This window comes from Botryllus schlosseri, chromosome 7, assembly GCF_051294905.1.
Source record: "Botryllus schlosseri isolate E-star chromosome 7, Bs_hap1, whole genome shotgun sequence".
NCBI classification, from domain to species: domain Eukaryota; kingdom Metazoa; phylum Chordata; class Ascidiacea; order Stolidobranchia; family Styelidae; genus Botryllus; species Botryllus schlosseri.
The window spans coordinates 2850653-2868902 of NC_137242.1; the positions used below are offsets into that span (position 1 = coordinate 2850653).

General features: G+C 38.0%; 2 protein-coding genes across 4 annotated transcripts in view; both read left to right on the top strand.

Annotated features, from left to right (window-relative positions):
- Nucleotides 1-870: 870 nt before the first annotated feature.
- Nucleotides 871-18250, top strand: part of LOC145443800 (uncharacterized) — a 44589-nt gene continuing 27209 nt past the window's right edge. Inside the window, exons 1-8 of one of the 3 annotated variants that reach the window (XM_080321764.1) lie at nucleotides 871-1060; nucleotides 2038-2076; nucleotides 2137-2181; nucleotides 7316-7360; nucleotides 7438-7509; nucleotides 9886-10076; nucleotides 11258-11488; nucleotides 17940-18032. In XM_080321764.1, coding sequence (XP_080177890.1) covers nucleotides 1024-1060; nucleotides 2038-2076; nucleotides 2137-2181; nucleotides 7316-7360; nucleotides 7438-7509; nucleotides 9886-10076; nucleotides 11258-11488; nucleotides 17940-18032 — 753 coding nt within the window. In that variant the 5' untranslated portion in view covers nucleotides 871-1023. The remainder of the gene's footprint in view (nucleotides 1061-2037; nucleotides 2077-2136; nucleotides 2182-7315; nucleotides 7361-7437; nucleotides 7510-9885; nucleotides 10077-11257; nucleotides 11489-17939; nucleotides 18033-18250) is intronic. The other 2 variants (XM_080321765.1, XM_080321766.1) reach the window with 2 other exon arrangements.
- On the top strand, nucleotides 2481-6697 carry LOC145443801 (uncharacterized). The gene has a single exon (XM_080321767.1). It carries the CDS (start codon nucleotides 3341-3343, stop codon nucleotides 5936-5938), a length of 2598 nt encoding a protein of 865 aa, XP_080177893.1. The 5' UTR covers nucleotides 2481-3340; the 3' UTR covers nucleotides 5939-6697.

The following is an 18250-nucleotide window of genomic DNA, read 5'->3' on the forward strand; positions in this document are numbered from 1 at the left end:
AAGAAAATTTTCGAATCCCTCCATTGCATAAATGAGTATTTTTTCTGAATTTCCAGTTGGAATCGGATTAGGATTGGACATGGACTTGAATATGAAAAAGTTATGGATTAGGATTTGGATTTGGATTTGAAGGTTCGGATTTGGATTGGATTAGGACATGGAAATTTCAAATCCGCTCATCTCTGATATATTGGCATGTACAAATTGCGTGAAACGAATGTTAATTGGCCTCTGTAGCGATAATACGACATATTTAGGTGGATTTTAGAGTAACTTGTGTACCTCGAAATGAGTTGTCTCTAGTTTGGGTGTAAAATGGATGACTATTAGATTCAGAAAAGGTATAATTCATCTCCCGGAACAAAATTTAAGGTACCATACCGATAACATATATTGGCATGGACAAATTGTGTAAAATGAATATGAATTGGCCTCTGTAACGATAATACGACATATTTAGGTGGATTTTAGAGTAACTTGTGTACCTAAAATGAGTTGTCTCTAGTCTGGGTGTAAAACAGATGACTATTAGATTCAGAAAAGGTATAACTTATCTTCCGGAACAAAGTATAAGTTACCCTACCGATAAGATATATTGGCAGGGTCAAATTGATCGAAGCAATGGTGTATTGTTGCGAATGCGATCACATCACAGAAATTTTGGTGGACGTTTACTGGTACTTATGCAGCTGGAAATAAGCTATTTCATATTGTTATGTAATTTATACCACTATTGAATCCAGAAAAGGTATTAACTCATCCTCCCGGAGGTAATTCGTTAAAAATGGTAATGGTAGGTCATATCTTTTTTCCGGTTTGGAAATTTCATACAAGTATTCGGCCCAGATGACAGCAGTAGCTGATCTGCCAGATAAGCCAGCGAACCCTGCAGCGGGTCAGAGAAAATATTCGCCACTGGCACTAGGATCGCATGTTTGCAATCGGTGTCTGCAACGTGGTTCCAAATTGAATGCTTTGCCCCGATCGTCGGCAGTCCGTGGAACTAGCGTAATTGCGGGCGAGATGGATTCATCAAACAACGCTAAGCAAAATCCGGCTGGTTGGTATCAAGCTCGTTCTTTTCGCAATTTCGCTCATACCTCTTCTTCATCATGGACCAGCATATGCTGGCGCCTCATAATTTTGATTGCTTGCCCATTTTTGCACTATTTCAGTATGTACACATACATGGAAAATGACGGTAAATAGATACATATAATGCCCATTGCCCAGTAAAGGGCATCTGAGTTTGGTTACAAAAACTGTAGAGTAGAAATAGTGTCACTCGATTAGGTTGTGCAAGCATACCAGGCCACTTGAGTAGTCGGTAAAAAGAGAATTACTCAGCTGTTGACCACAACTAATTTTCAGAGATGAGCATGGATTAGGATTAGGTTTTGAAAAAACAGGATTTGTGAAATTTTGTCGAATTTGGATTGGATTTGGATTAGACATTTTTTCAGAACGGATTAGGATTTGGATTGGATTTACCTATTTTCTGGGAGATTGAAATGTTGTGTGGCGAATGGCGACAAACTTTATTCAGATCTGTTATTAATGTCCTTATGGTTACTAAGTTATCTTGAATCAAGTGAATCGTTGGTTGTGAAAGAAAATTTTCGAATCCCTCCATTGCATAAATTGGTATATTTTCTGAATTTCCAGTTGGAATCGGATTAGGATTGGACATGGACTTGAATATGAAAAGTTATGGATTAGGATTTGAATTTGGATTTGAAGTTTCGGATTTGGATTGGATTAGGACATAGAAATTTCAAATCCGCTCATCTCTGCTAATTTTGTAGGCATGTGAAGGTATATGTGTAAATTGTAAAAGTGGCCTGCCGACGAAAAGATTGCCCAACACTGGCCTAGACTATGAAAGGAGACTTGTATGACTGTAAGATGTGCTAGTCTACAAGCACACATTGATTATATTTTGGATGAGGGATAAGATGTTATGAATACAACCGATGAAGAATTGAAGCAAGTTCGAATTATGTGAATGATTCTAAAATATTGCTCTTCATTGTACAGGTCAAGGTAAAAAAAGACCACGAAAAAGACGTGCCAAAAGTTAGATAATAATGCATTCCTGTCAAGTTTATTCCATTAACAACACTTACTCCTGTTTAGAACCTGCTAGCGGCGCCTCCAATAATGATCCTGCAAAGCCTTCAGGTGACAAATGTACTACACTGGATGAACATTGTTTAGTAGATACACCTTACAATTACAGCTGGGCTCAATGATTCAAGTACTTGTATCCGAATTGGGCATTAATTGTATTAATTCAAGTGGAGTAGCTAGAGGCGATATTTTTGAGTACCGGTACTGAAATTATGTACCCTCTCACTGAGAGCCATATTATCAACAATATTTATAGTTTCGATACTTTATTCCCAACATTAAAAGCTTGAAACCTGAATTGGTCGAATCACATCATCAAAACATGTAGTAAAAAGCTGCACGTCGGGTCATTCCATGCCAAATCAACGGAGGCAGTTAACCCTATGTTTAGAATGTCCATCATTTGTAGTTAACAATCATTGTTTGTCAATTTCAAACCAAACAAAATTTATTTCATGAAAATCGATTCATCGGTTCAAGATATATGGGAGTTTCAAAAAGTGCACTTTTTGTGCTCAGTCAACCGTGAAAATTATGATTTTACAGAGCAAGAATTTTAAAACTTTATTGTAAATTAGTCTTAGCTTTTAGCTACAACTGAAGTGCATGTTCAGAAAATATATATTGTGATGCATATTTTAAAGCTTTTTCCTGTGTCGAAAACCTAGAGGTCAGGGGTGAAATAGGGGCTCAAATGTCATACATGAGTAAAATCAGTCAAGCGTAGCAAAATTTTCAATGCGCTATATTGAAAAAAGCTATACTTGGAATTGATTAAGTCAGGTATCATATGAAAGCTAAGAGCAAGAGTATTGCCGTCAGAGGAATAGCAATAGTGATTTCAACGATCTAGGCGGTATAATATTAAGAAAACTGTAGCCATGTATTTTCCTTTTGCCGTGAGATACTCGAGGTTGTATAACTCGTGAAAATACTTTATATTTATCAGATTAGTTGATTCTAGCATATCCATGGGCTCATTAGAGCCCAAATGAGTGTGTAGCTTCAGTTTTGCAGTGGTGAGGATAAGAGTAGCACCAGCAGAGGAATACCTAAAGTGATGCCAAGGATATAGTTGGTGAAATATTAGGAAAACTGATGTATTTTCCATTTGTCGTGAGATATTTTAGACTATTGTGTAACTCACACAGATGCTTTGTATTCCTCAGGTTAGTTTTTCTAATATACCTATCTGCTTACGAGAATCATCATGAGCGAGGAGCTTCAGTTTTGTAGTGTTGGACTTCTAACCAAGAGAATAGAAGAATGTAATAAAATTTCATTTGCTCCAAAAAACCTCATGCCGTTTGCGGCTTTAGATAGCGACGAGAAAGAAAAAATCATGTTTCGAGTCAAGCTGCTGAATAGAGAGGACGAAATACAAACCATTTGTGCCCACCACAAAGCCATCATACTGGACAAGTTTGAATTGAGGAAGAAGAACTGTTGTGATCCATTTAAGTGTCACAAGAAAAAGATATCTCAGGTCCTGCAGGTCATTAGCTTGGAATTTGTTAAATTACTTAACGGCTCTACAGGTGAAATCGCAATTCTTCCAGGAGAGAAAGTATGCGGAAATTGTAAAACCAGGTTGAATAAACTCATTAATGATCCAGTTTCGGTAGCAAGGCAGCAAGTTAGTTTCAACAGAGAAGAGTCCGGTGACAGTGAGATTGAGAATGTTACTTTGGCAGTCAGCAGATCAGAGTGCAGAATGGGGCTTGATAGAGCATTAATTGAAATAGGACAATCCCCTATCAAGCTTCACAGCACTCCATCCACAAACAGGTCATGTTATGGCAAGAGGAAACTTATTCGTATAAATAATGATCTGACTAAAAAGATGGCTAAAGCTCTTGATGTACCATTGCAAAAGTTTGTAATTGAAGAAAAATCTACCGATAGAAAGATAAAAGAGAAAGCAAAAGATTTGGATGATTTGATGTTTGAGGTAAAGGAAAAGATTTTGGAGAATGGTACAACGAGATCACAAAAAATCCAACTCTTGACGTTTGTACCAAAATCATGGACTCACACTGAAATTACACGCTTCTTCCATGTTACAGATTATATGGTGCGACAAGCTGCAGTTCTCAAACAAAAATCAGGAATTCTTAGTACACTGCCGATTAAGAAAGGAAGACCTTTGAGCACAGATATAAAAAAGCAAATTTCGGACTTCTATTGTGACGACAATTACACAAGGATTATGCCTGGGTATCGTGACAAAGTTAGTGTGGCCCGTAATGTTCATGAACAAAAGCGGCTCATTCTGTGTACTCTGAAAGAGTTATATCAAGAGTTTAAAGTCCAGCATCCCCAAATTACAGTTGGGTTTTCATCATTTGTTGCACTGAGACCAAAACAATGTGTATTGGCAGGTTCGTCAGGAACACATGCTGTATGTGTGTGTTCCATTCACCAAAATGTTAAATTGATGTTGAAGGGGGGCCAGTTCGAGCAAACCTACAATGATTTGATTGATATGATGGTATGTGATTCAAACAACAAAGAATGTATGCTACAGCGCTGCAACAACTGTCCCTCTCATGATGTTGTTAAGAATTTTTTAGCTTCAAAGTTGGTTGATTGCACAGATGTCACATTTTCACAGTGGGTCACGACCGACAGAACTGAAATGTTTTTTCAATCCCTTCCTGTCGATGACTTTTTGGATCTTTTGTACAAAAAGCTGGTCAAACTTTTTCCCCACTCTTTCATCGCCAAGCAGCAATCAAATTATTTGAAATCACGAAAAGAAAAATTAGAAGATGGCACAGTTTTGTGTTTGCTTGATTTCAGCGAAAATTATTCGTTCTACGTTCAAGACGAAATTCAAGGCTATCATTGGACCCACAGAAATTGCACTGTGCATCCTGTGGTATGCTATTATAGTGCCAAAGGAGAACTGAATCATTTTAGTATGTGCTTTCTCTCAGAAGATTTGACTCATGATGTTGGGATGGTGTACGAAATCCAAAAACAACTAATTGACTGTCTTAAAACTAAACTACAAAACTTTATCAAGATTGAATACTTTAGTGATGGCTGTGCGGCACAATATAAAAACTGCAAAAATTTCTTGAACTTATGCCAGCATCAGAAGGATTTTGGAATAGCTGCTGAATGGACATTCTTTGCTACCAGTCATGGAAAGTCGGCTTGCGATGGAATTGGCGGTGTAGTTAAGAGGTCAACTGCAATGGAAAGCCTGAGAAGACCAGAAAGAGACCAGATTATAAACTTGGAAAAGATGTTGGACTATTGCAAAAATAAACTGAAAAGTATTTATTTCAGCACTATCCAAACCAAAGAATTGACGGAGACGAGGAAGTGGTTAGAAGTGAGGTTTGCTTCTGCTAGTACAATAAAAGGTACCAGAAGTTTTCATAACTTCATACCGATTTCCTTGACAAAAATAGCTACAAAAAGAATAAATTTTGACACTCAAATCTGCTGCGAATTCGACTTCAATCGATGTGCTAAAAAACGTGACATCTCAAAGCATGTAAAACAAGGCTGTTACATCGCTGCTACCTACGACAACTCTTGGTATGTTGGAATTATATTGGAAGTGGATGAAGATAATGCAGACGTCAGTGTCAAATTTATGCACCCAGAAGGTCCAGCAGTGTCATACCACTTTCCCCTACGTGATGACATCTGTTGGGTACCATTTCAGCATATTTTGTTTTGCATCGATGCTCCCACTCTTGCCACAACCAGAGGACAGTACAAAATATCTGCAGATAGAGAACAAGATATTATAGCTGCTTGGGAGGTTTTGCAACATACAATGCTTAATTAATTTATACTGGCATGTCAGTTCAGTTCGATTTCCATGTGAATTCTCAATATCAATACCACCAACTGCGGTATATGACAGTTATGTGCCAATCCATCAGTTGATTACTTTGCACATGATATAATCTCGTATATTTGTGAGTGGGAATACATGCATAGTCATTTATTTTGTATTAATAAGTTTGAACAATTTGCAAAATAAGAGCTTTTAGCACTCAAAGAACGAGCTAACTAAATACTCATGTGGAATTATTAATGAGAGCTAAATCACTTATGAGAACAATGGTAATGAATACTAGACGTCAACAGCTTTCATATGATACCTCACTTGTCAAAATCGAAATATAGCTTTTTTCAGAAATAGGCGCGGGACATTTGGTCATGCATGATTGATTTCACTGAGGCCCCCACCATTTTGGATCATTTAACCCATGACCTTTCAGTATATAAAGCTAATTCTTGTTCTTATAACAAGTTCACCTAAATGCTGTCTAAAAACATTGATAACCCCAAGAACACTCAATCCAAGCTTATTTTATAACGATTTCAAAATAAGTTGTTTCAAAAGGACATTTCGACATGGTTCAATGAACGCAAAAAGTGCTATTTTTGTAACTGTGGTAAAATACAAACGAGTTATCCGATTTTGATAAAATCAAGTTTTTTCTCATCAGGCAATGATTACCTACGTTTGAGTGCAATGTGATTGAAATTCAAGACCATGGGTTAACTTTGGACCAAAAATTCGTTGATTTGGCATGGTATGACTAATTAGTAGAAATATCAAATCCGTAAGATCGGGATGAACCCATAGCATGGTCATGGTCACAAAGTGCAATGAAATGGGGGTGTCGTTGAAAAAATACCGAATTATATTTATATATGTGGTTGAGAACTGGCATTTGTTTTCTTTGTGGTCGCTTTTTGAACTCATGACATCATCCATACCCGGATGACGTCATAATGAGTGATACTCGACTTGACTCAAATCCTAACAGTCTGTTCCGAATCGAATTACCTAGGTACGTGATTTTGCCTGCCCCCATTTCTACATTCTTTGGAGTATGCAGGTCACGTTGTCTGTTGCAATCTCCTTGCTATTCAAACTGATGTTTTATGTTGACATGTTGTATTTGTTCGAAACGCGGGCTGACTTTTTGCCCAAGTTTAAAACAATTTGTTGTATCCTGTCCGACAGTGTTTGATTGATAGCAGGCTAATACATCATACTTGAATCTTTGCTGCCTTGGATGAAAAGCAAAAAGACATTAACGCACTTTGAAAATTTCCTTTTGATCACATATATATTGACTCAGTATGGTCGATTATTTTATTTTGACTGTGACCTAGGAGTAAAATAACATTTTACTTCACTTCATAGAACAAAAGGGGGCTTCTGGGGATGGAAAGAAGACTTCTCGAAGGCGTAAGTGCATGAATTTTCTATCTGTGGCATATGTCACACGACTCTCTTATTGGTGCGCATGTTTGCTTCGAAAATAGAAAGTGGAGGTCGCAAAGCACAAGCAAATCCAGAAGTCGTTCCCTGCTCTCCGCAAAAAAAGAACCAATCTGGTATGATACCCTATGGCTATATGCATTTATTTTCTTAATTTTTGTTCTGTATTAGTGAATACCCCAAGTTGTGACCATAGCTGCCTTAATACCAGGGTAAGGTGATACATCTGTTAACATCCAGATAGTATGTTGATACAATGATAGCTCATTACACAGCACTGTTAGTTCGCCTATTGCAGTGGTTCAAAAAACTTTTAAAAAAAGTCACGAAATACTCCCTTATCAATTCTTTAAATGTCTAGCGGTCTCTAACAAAATCTACAAAAACGGCATGTTGGATTTTATGGTGTCAGTGTAACTGGTGTAGCTGATTTTGCGACAAGCTAAACTACGGTGGGTCGCATTTTTGACAGCGCAACCATGATTCAACCGGTTCAAAATAACATTCAATCTCCAAAAAACGCTGGTCTTGGCCCATACAGGGTGATCAACGTAAACACTTTGATACGAAGCCTCCAGACTCGTCTTACCGACACAGATAATATCTTTACTATGCCCTTCAGCCTTTATACATCTGAGTCGCAAATGGTATTAGGCGATTCACGAACGCGCAGAAATGTAAAATCGGTGCAGTTTTTTTCTAGTCGCTCGAAGCGTGACATTTTTGACTGAGTGGACTACTCTGTACCAGGACATATTAATATCGAAGGATTCGGTCGACATACGATTAGATCATTTTGGGCCACGGTTTTATGGCCACTTGTCTTTCTATCGGATCCCTTCATGGAGTCGAATGATGGCGAAACCTTTAAATGTCTGGCTGCGTCCCAAACGAAATTAAATGGTCATCCTCGAAATGCCGATGATGCATCCGCAGCCAGCACAGCCTACATTAAAGCATACCAACGGTCTCTAGCGATACTCTCATAATTGTGAATACAGGTAGCCTTATTACTTTAAAATTATGCGTATCTTGTTCCAGAGTGCACATGTGCATGTGCATACGCACATAAAATCCAGAAACTTAGCGATACTGAAGGGTGACTAAATTTCAATTGGAATAAGTCTTCACCAAAATTACTCTACTATATATCGCTGTAAATTTCTTCTGTATATTTGGATATAGGCAATAAGATCATTTTGCGAGAAGTTCCTTGTCGCTCTTTGAAGCTATGTAATCAAATCATTGATCGAATGAGTAATTTCAATAATCATCAATGGCCATTCTCGATATTTGTGCAATCATTTGTTCCGTTTTGCAGTGCATTATATATTGTCCATTTTACTGATTATGCTATTTTTCATTGCTTCTTTGCCTTTATACTGCTTCAATCTTCTGTTCGATATGAGTTACGCTGTTATGCCAAATGATAGCAATTTAAATAACCATATTTGTTTCAACTTTCAACCAAAATCATTATTAATTACTACCTCATTTCTGTCTTATTTTCAGTTTATATCGTAGTTATTTGAATGTCATAGTTTCCAGCGATTTTGAACAAGTCTTACCTTTTGAACAAAATCGGTCCATGGACATATGAGCATGCGACACTTCAGCATACGACAATTGGGCATGCGGCACTTTGACGTATGGCTAAAATTTGGGGTTATGGCCGGGTATGGTTTGGATCAGGGGTCTCAAACTCAAATGTGCTCGCGGGCCAATTTCATTGTTTTTTTTTGTCGGCACCGGGGGGGCGCAGCACCATTAATATGGGTATTAAATGTATTTCCAATTAGGCCTTATTCGACGGGAACTTTCAGACTGGCATCTACACACATCGCGAAAATGTGTTTTACTATCGTGAATTGACGCCTAGCACGAAAAAAAATCAGATTTTCAAATATTTAAATAAAATTGTAGTTGTACTTGGCATAGTTTGTCAAAATAATTAGTTATAGACACCATGCAAGCGTACAAATGCACCATGACATCGTAAAAGCTGTCGCGTTATAGTTTTGCAGCTAGCGGACATTAGACGCGCCACAATTATAGTTATACTCTTCTAGAATTTAGTAAAGATGAATCTGATATCAGAACATAGAAGCAACACGGCCTAATCCTGGTTTCGGGCATACTCCTGATTACTAGGCTATCGACCATGTCATTACCAAAGTGAAATTAAATCAGCGTTAGATGTACCTTCGAATTGTGGAACAGATCAATAACAACTTGAATATAGTAATAGAAATGACCAGTCGCCAATGAATCCATTGGTGTTACGGCTATGCTGTTTGATTGAAACACGGCCCGGAATGAACTCTTCGCACTTGCTTATGCGAAATATGCCCAATGTTAGAAATTTGTGTCATGTCAGGAATTACCAGAGACATTTCAGTTGGGATCATCCGGATACAACTCACGAATTGAAACTGTTGTGGTGTTATAGTTTTCATTGAGATGTATTATAACTCGATATAAATTTGTTGCAGCGCTGCAACCTTTTAAGTGGCAGCACCCAGAAGGAAAGGACGATATATTTCAAAAGGAAATCATGAAGTACATATTGTCGAGGCCTGAAGATTTAGGGAGACTGGAACTGGAAATAAAAAAGGCAAATGCGAATGTGAGCATTGCAGCAGATCATGTGGCGGTTAAGCCAACAGAGAATGTTGTAAGCCAAGTAAGTGTTTTTTATTCATAAGCTTGGCTAGTTCTGTATACCGCTGTCCGCTAGCAACTTTACACACTTTATTGCAAATAACATATCCGGACAAATCAATCGAAAATTGTTACCTTGAAAGTTCATAGCAATTAGCTTAAAGTAGGGGTTCTTAAACTTTTTAGCTCGCTACCCAAATCTTACTTTTGGTGGCGGGGGATTTCAAATTGGGGTTCATTATTTTCTTCTGCCGGTAACATTTTTTCTGTATTTGCGCAACTGTCTACTCAAATTGCTAGGAAGATACTATTCGGTGCTGAACATTTTATCGACGGAATATATCAATATCGTAGGTTATGACCAATCAGCGAAGGTCATTGTTGGCCAAGGTTGGACTCTAAATACCTATGTATCATTGTTCCGCACCAGCTCGTTGCACACCCCTGCACTAATGCATCCCAAAGGTTTCCGACGGTGTTTTAAGAGAAATCAATGTCGGACAAAGGATGGCGTATTTTAGTGATTAAGCCATATTGTGGTATCGACTTTCCTCCATGTCTCGTACCGAAGACAAATGACCTGGCAAATATCCACAGGAAATTGTGTGAAGCGCAAAGAAATTCAGTATAAATTACATACATATCAGAAGCTCTTGGCCCAAAACTATACCCTTCACGGATCGCGACCCATACTTTGAGAACACCCGCCTGAAAGGGAGAAAAATTGCATTGCAGTAACTTGTTGCAAATGTGAGACTTTTATGATGGTATTTACTGCTATCTTCATGCCTCGTTCCATTCGATCCATTATTACGAAATTATGATGATTGTTGAAAGAAAAAAAACAAAGTTAATTTTACATCATTTTCCCCGCATTTCGTAGGCGTAGACGTGCTGATTCAGTCTATGCCTGTCACTAGACCATAATAATAATAGTGCACAAATATTAATTCTTTTACCTCTATTTGAATTATTCCACGGCAGTAAAAGTAACAAATGTTCATGATTTTTATCCGCACAAGTGCGTACCACCCCACTGGTCGATAACTACTAGTCTACACTGGATGTCAGTTCCCTAAAACTTTGTAGCCTACCATACCAAGTTCCACACCATCTTGAATTTTGAATTCAAACATCCTTTCACACATTTGTTTTTCATTCTCACCATTTTGTATCGATTCAGATCATATGATTGTCTTGCAGGCCTCAGGAAATTGGCGGAAGGAATGTGAGAGAATCCTGGACGAATTTTTCGCTCAATTCACTGTGCGTACTCACACGGTTGATACGTTTTCCCCTGGGACTGAACATGATGATCCTGCTGTAGACGTGCATTTGCACTCAATCGTGAAAGGAGTAGTGACGATATCGGTTACTGGTCGTCTGAAAGATGTGGAACAAAAGATACATCAGTTACAAGGAAAAGAGCACCAGGTAAATTTGAATTGGTCACCATTTCTTATGAAATGTCACTTTGTCATGAGATTCAACGGATTACTCTCAAAGATATTGGTCGGAAACAGCTGCAACGGGACTAGGTGTGCAATGTGCATGAGTCTGATGCTGAGAAAAGAGATACACACTAGGGGTGGATTTATCTAAAATGGCTGTTTCTAAAATATATGATGATAGAGTTTCACATCGTAAATACTATATTTTCAAATCTAAAATTTTCTACTTCAACAATTTTGCTTCTGCGAGTTTGAATTGAGTCATATTTGTTATGCATCGCTTTTTCAGACAACCCAAAAATTTCACGGAGTAGCCAGTAAAACTTGCAAAATTTCTTGTAATTTTACCGGTTCGCAAACTGACATGTTTGAGAACCTCTAGCCTATGAGATATTACACAGACACGGGACAGCGATTTCTTATTTTGTACCAATTTGTTAGAGTATCCGCACTCGAAAAGTCAAATATCTTAGGCGCTGTTGTTATTTATTTTTCTGTAAGGTGACTTGCGTTATTCAGACAAACTAATGTTTGCTTTTATGAAGTTTAATTTGGTAATGTTTGTTCTGAATCTTGTTGACGCTGACAATATTGATATTCGGTATGTGAGCTTTTTTGTTGTAAATGCCTGAAACCTGAGAATTCTGTTTCAACCGGGTCAATTGCCACCCACAGGTTACATGCTGCAGTTATTTTTTTGTCTGTCAGATGACAAACAGTTATAACAAAACAGCATCATGCTTGCCAATTGATGATTTGCATGATTTGAATCTGTACTTTTCCTACTTTATATTTCAGTGCAACGAAAGTCGCATTGTACTCCTGTTGGTGACTCGTAAGGTTACTAGACATTGTTTCAATCCCACAATGCGTATGCCATTTTGCTGTGCTATTGTATTTACTGTTGATTGTCTAAAAATCAGTGGTTCTCAACCTTTTTGAGCTTGCAGACTGGCAACACTTCAAAACATATGTTGCGGACCGGCGAACCTTCGAAAATCAAAATTAATCTCAAATTTAATTACGACAAATGCAACTCAAATATAGTAGGCCTATTGGAATCTTCATTTAATGCTGCCTTTTTCATATTATACATTTGCACGTGGTTCGATGAAAGTTTCCCCAAGGCGAACCTTCAAAAATCAGAATTAGTCTCAAATTTAATTACGACAAATGTCTGCAACTCAAATATAGTGGGCCTATTGGAATCTTCATTTAATGCTGCCTTTTTCATATTATACATTTGCACGTGGTTCGATGAAAGTTTCCCCAAGGCGAACCTTCAAAAATCAGAATTAGTCTCAAATTTAATTACGACAAATGTCTGCAACTCAAATATAGTGGGCCTATTGGAATCTTCATTTAATGCTGCCTTTTTCATATTATACATTTGCACGTGGTTCGATGAAAGTTTCCCCAAGGCGAACCTTCAAAAACCAGAATTAGTCTCTAATTTAATTACGACAAATGTATGCAAATCAAATATAGTAGGCCTATTGGAATCTTCATTTAATGCTGCCTTTTTCATATTATACATTTGCACGTGGTTCGATGAAAGTTTCCCCAAGGCGAACCTTCAAAAACCGGAATTAGTCTCTAATTTAATTACGACAAATGTATGCAAATCAAATATAGTAGGTCTATTGGAATCTTCATTTAATGCTGCCTTTTTCATATTATACATTTGCACGTGGTTCGATGAAAGTTTCCCCAAGGTGAAGCTTCAAAAACCAGAATTAGTCTCTAATTTAATTACGACAAATGTATGCAAATCAAATATAGTAGGCCTATTGGAATCTTCATTTAATGCTGCCTTTTTCATATTATACATTTGCACGGGGTTCGATGAAAGTTTCCCCAAGGCGAACCTTCAAAAACCAGAATTAGTCTCTAATTTAATTACGACGAATGTATGCAAATCAAATATAGTAGGCCTATTGGAATCTTCATTTAATGCTGCCTTTTTCATATTATACATTTGCACGTGGTTCGATGAAAGTTTCCCCAAGGCGAACCTTCAAAAACCAGAATTAGTCTCTAATTTAATTACGACAAATGTATGCAAATCAAATATAGTAGGCCTATTGGAATCTTCATTTATTGCTGCCTTTTTCATATTATACATTTACACGTGGTTCTATTAAAGTTTCCCCAAGGTGAAGCTCGCGAAGTCGTGCTAAAGACCACTAACTTGATTGTGATTGCTTGGTATCCTTTGAATGAAATACGACTTTGCCGTTTGCTAGGCTCTATTATACTGCCAAGTGTCGCTTGATTGTGCTGTCGTAATTCAACGAAGTTTGTTTAAAAGACTTCGCAGCTTTTTTCAATTCAAATCACTTCCACATTTAACTTATCCGGAACGAGTTCTATGCTTATTTTTAAACAGTTTCATACAATATTTTCAGCATAGTGACATACGCCCAAAGCACATTAACTGTCTACTGTGACACCATGCAGGAAATACGATCCAAACTTCGGAATGAATTTAAAATTTGATGTTCTGTTTCTCGAATTAATGTATCACCGTCCAACTTCTTGCATTCCATAATTGAGACATAAAATTCAAAAATATTTGACGGACTGGCAGGTAACATGCTCTGGACCGGTGTTTGAGAACCACTGGTCTAGGTCATCTTTATTCACTGGTGACTTCGAGAATCAAGTTGTCCTACTTACTGTTGCATTAAGACTGAACTGCTACAGAACTAAGATCAATGTTGTGTAACGGATGGAATTTTTACAACAAATCTACCTATATTCAACTCGGTAATGCGCTTCAAACCCTACTCCGATTGCAAGATTCAAGTTATCTGTTTTGAGCATTTTTTTCAGGAGCAAAACAACACCACTTTACACGTGCCTTTGCAACGGTTAGATAGACGTGAAGATGATTTCGTCGAGGTCAGTGAAATAGATTTGATCGTACTTGATTCATCGCATGGCTAACGCTTTTCATTTAATTTAATTTTTAAATCGCGTGTGATGGTTTGACAGTTCTCGTGTCTCAAAGTAAAGCCAAGTCATATCTTTAAATTGCATTAAAACCTTTGTAGAGCTTTTTGGAAGTACAGAACTTCAATATACAATTGAAGAGTATATTCATATTGAAATGACTCGAATATTTTTGGATGACACTCTTCAAGGGTAGTCGTTAGCATCTAGTAGACAATTAGAAAAAAGCATTGTATCAACAATCGTATCACAAAATATGACGTCACCAGCATGATATTTCGAATGGGAGAGCGTTCGATGTAGGCCTACTATTTTAAGATGGTTCACGAATTCCTGTTGTTGACACGGCCTTGGCTTGTAGCACAAATGAAAGTGTGAACGACCCTCTCCGCGTATGCGAAATCTGTTGTCTCGGTAATTTTTGGATAATATTGGAACATTGTAAAAGCGAGTGAGCTATGCCAATTTTTGGCTCTAGGGAAATTCAATAAATGATAGCTCCTTCAGGAAACACCTTGCATTACATTGCACGGACATACCAGAATTGAGGCAAATTTTTGGTGGAGATGTATTTTTAAACAGTTCCATCTTGACTGGCACCAATGCGATATCCACGAGCTAACCTGTGTGACTTTGTTTGCATTAGGCTGGGCCTAGCAATGAAATCCTATTTTTGTGTACTCTCTCAAGTCTTGGTATTTCTTGTTCTAATTTTGTATTCAATGTTCATGCTCAAATTGATTTCCAAAGAATGCTATATTATTGTAACCGATTGCTTTTAATTGGGCACATAGCTAAACGCCAATGTGGCTGGTTACCATGCTTACAATTTACATTCACCGCAGTTCCAATCATCACCATCATTATTGTAATTGCAGTGGTGAAGCATATCAAAGTGCTCAATAGGTTTTAGTTCATGTATGTAGTGTAGACCAGCAAGTTGAGGTGTGCTTATATTCTTCCGATTCCAAATCGCAGCAATCCAAAACATGCACCACATGCAAGTCACAAAAATCGAAGTTCCAGGCTACCAGCATTGAATCTTGGTTCGTGTAAAGATTTTTGTACTGGAATCAGTGGCGTAGACAGGGGGGGGTAATTGGTGTCCGATACCCCCCGTTTCCAAGCTCGAAATACCCCCCGTCTTACATATATTTCCATTGATCTAATATTTCTTGTTCTAATTCGATAATCCACTAATTGCCGCGCGGCATCATCACGCCATCGATCAATCAGACAATGAAGTGCGGTGATGCCTTTTTCTCATATTGTTCTCTTGTCTACGGAAGCCCGAAAAACGCATCTCACACGGCTCTCCCGTCTCATCTGAACGATATTATCCAGTTACCGAACCAGAAGTCACAGTAACAATAACACTCGCATTGAAATTTCGATACCGCGCGAGTTGGTTTATTGTCAACAAACGTTTAGAACATACGCGCTAGGCTTGTATCATTAGAGATAGCAGATCCCCACAGTACCAAAACAGATCGTACTAATCAAATGTTCTGTATGGAATCTATTATGTATTGATCCAATTTGCGATCATTTAGTTCGGTTGTTGTGTGTGGGTTTCCAGATCTCCAGCCATTTCGTGCCTCTGGCGCATCTGCTGACTGTCCTGTTATAACGCGCTTGGCCAGTAGTAAAACATTGGAGGCTAGGAAAATTAGGCCGCTCTGTGACTCGCGGCGCGAGATAGTGCTACTCGATGTGCTATTGTAATGACCAGAAGTTATAGTCATGGCCTCGACAATTCGCAATTGTCACATCTACACCGCAAACGCGTTTAGGAATGCATTTTGATCGCGAGCCTAAGCCTGCGCCAGGCCACTGTTATTCACGTGATGCAATCGCACAAGCTCGAGCGGTAATTAGTCTTTACCATCTCCACGCACCAAAAATACTACACCATCTTGGCAGACAGTAAAAATCATATTGATTCAAAACAAAATTAATCCAGATTGTTTGTATCAAACGGCAACAGACTATAATTCATTTGCGTGTCTTCACTGTTCGATTGTTCGTCTTTGAGCGCAAAATGGAGAGATCTTCCACTGTGCTGTAACATGATCTGCACGCACTTTCGTGATTACATCCTCGCTTTGGTAATTAAGGTCAAGATACCTCGCAGTCATCGAAATTTGTTTGCTACTTCCATCTGATCTGATACATTGTGATTTGTGAGGTGATCATCGATCACCTGCTGCGTTCAGTCATGATTCGAGAGCGCTTTGTATCAAGATCCCCGCGCATGAATCTCGCTGTCGGCAAATAGTGGCGCGCAAGGCAAAAGCGCCTTCCGTTTGTTACTGTAGCATGCGACTGCGCATAATAGAGCTATATTTTAAGATAACTGGCAAATGTTCATGTGTATAAAGACGTAAACACAAACGAGATTATCTTACCCTTGTTGTATCGGCATTTGTGTGTATTAAACCGCAATAAAGTGGTTAGCATAACGAATATCATCTTTTCAAAAAAATATCCCCCGTTTTAATAAATATCCCCTGTTTTTTTCCGGCTGGCTACGCCCCTGACTGGAATTCATTCCTATATAGGCTAAATACAGTCCTAAGCCAATTATTGACTTTTCACTTTTATGTTGTATAGGCTACTAGTGGTTTTCAAACTTTTCGATAAAATTCAAGAAACGGTCCATTGGCAATTTTTTAAACAACCCAAATTCCCTTACAAAATCAACACAACACAAAACAACACGACATATATGCAAATCTGATCTGTGAAGCGGTACCTGAGCAAGTAAGTTGCTCACTTTGCCAATAAATTCGTATATTCGAATCAGTAGGGAAATTATTCTCCCATTCTAAATATCATAAGCTCATTGAATTATAAACAATGTGTGATGCACCAATTGCACAAATGTATCTGAATTCTGAACCCAATCTTCTTTTCCGAGTTGTTACAGATTGAGATGGGTCTTGTCAAAATTTGTCAGGCATTAATTCTGATTATTCGACACTTAGAGATGATTTTCGAGGGTACTGAAACAATATATAGAAATTGATTTATTAGGAAGAATTACAGTTTAAATACTATGCCTTGAAACCCCGACTGGTTGTATCGCAGCATGAAAAACATGTAGGCATATGTACAATGCTACACATGTTAGTGGAAATTACATATCTGTGAAGTCATGATCCACCCACAGCATTGAAACAATGAGAAATGAAATTGGCATGGCGTAAAAATACCAAATTATCTTCAATATGATCTATCTGGCATTGAGTTCGCATAAAAGGTACATAATTGAACTTTCCCTACCCCAAATGTCTTTTTTTATTGATGATTGATAATCCCTTGATAATCATGTAATCCATACGCCGCAAGTATGGAAACATATCTGTAACGCATTGCAAAGGGGAAATGGTTAGTCTTCTTTCCAAAATTGAATTTCGCCACTTTCCCATGTCTATCTACTCTACTGCAACACTGATTAATATATGTTATTTTTTGAGGAACGCAACTCCCAAATTGGATTTGGTTTCTCGTCACACGAGAAGGGTGACGTAACGAGTATTGTGGCACAATTAGGATCCCAATATTCACAAGTGCGAGTTTTATGTGGTGTTGTGACTAGGGCCGGGCAAAATCGAGTACCTGATAGATCAGATTCCGAATCGAGTCTTGACCTTCAAGTCAAGCATTCCAGTATCACTCATTATTGCATCATAAGAGTAGCGATGATGTGGAAAGTTCAAATATATACCGGTAATCTTGGTATGGCAACGAATAAAATATACAGAATTTCAGTATGCCATTGAATAAT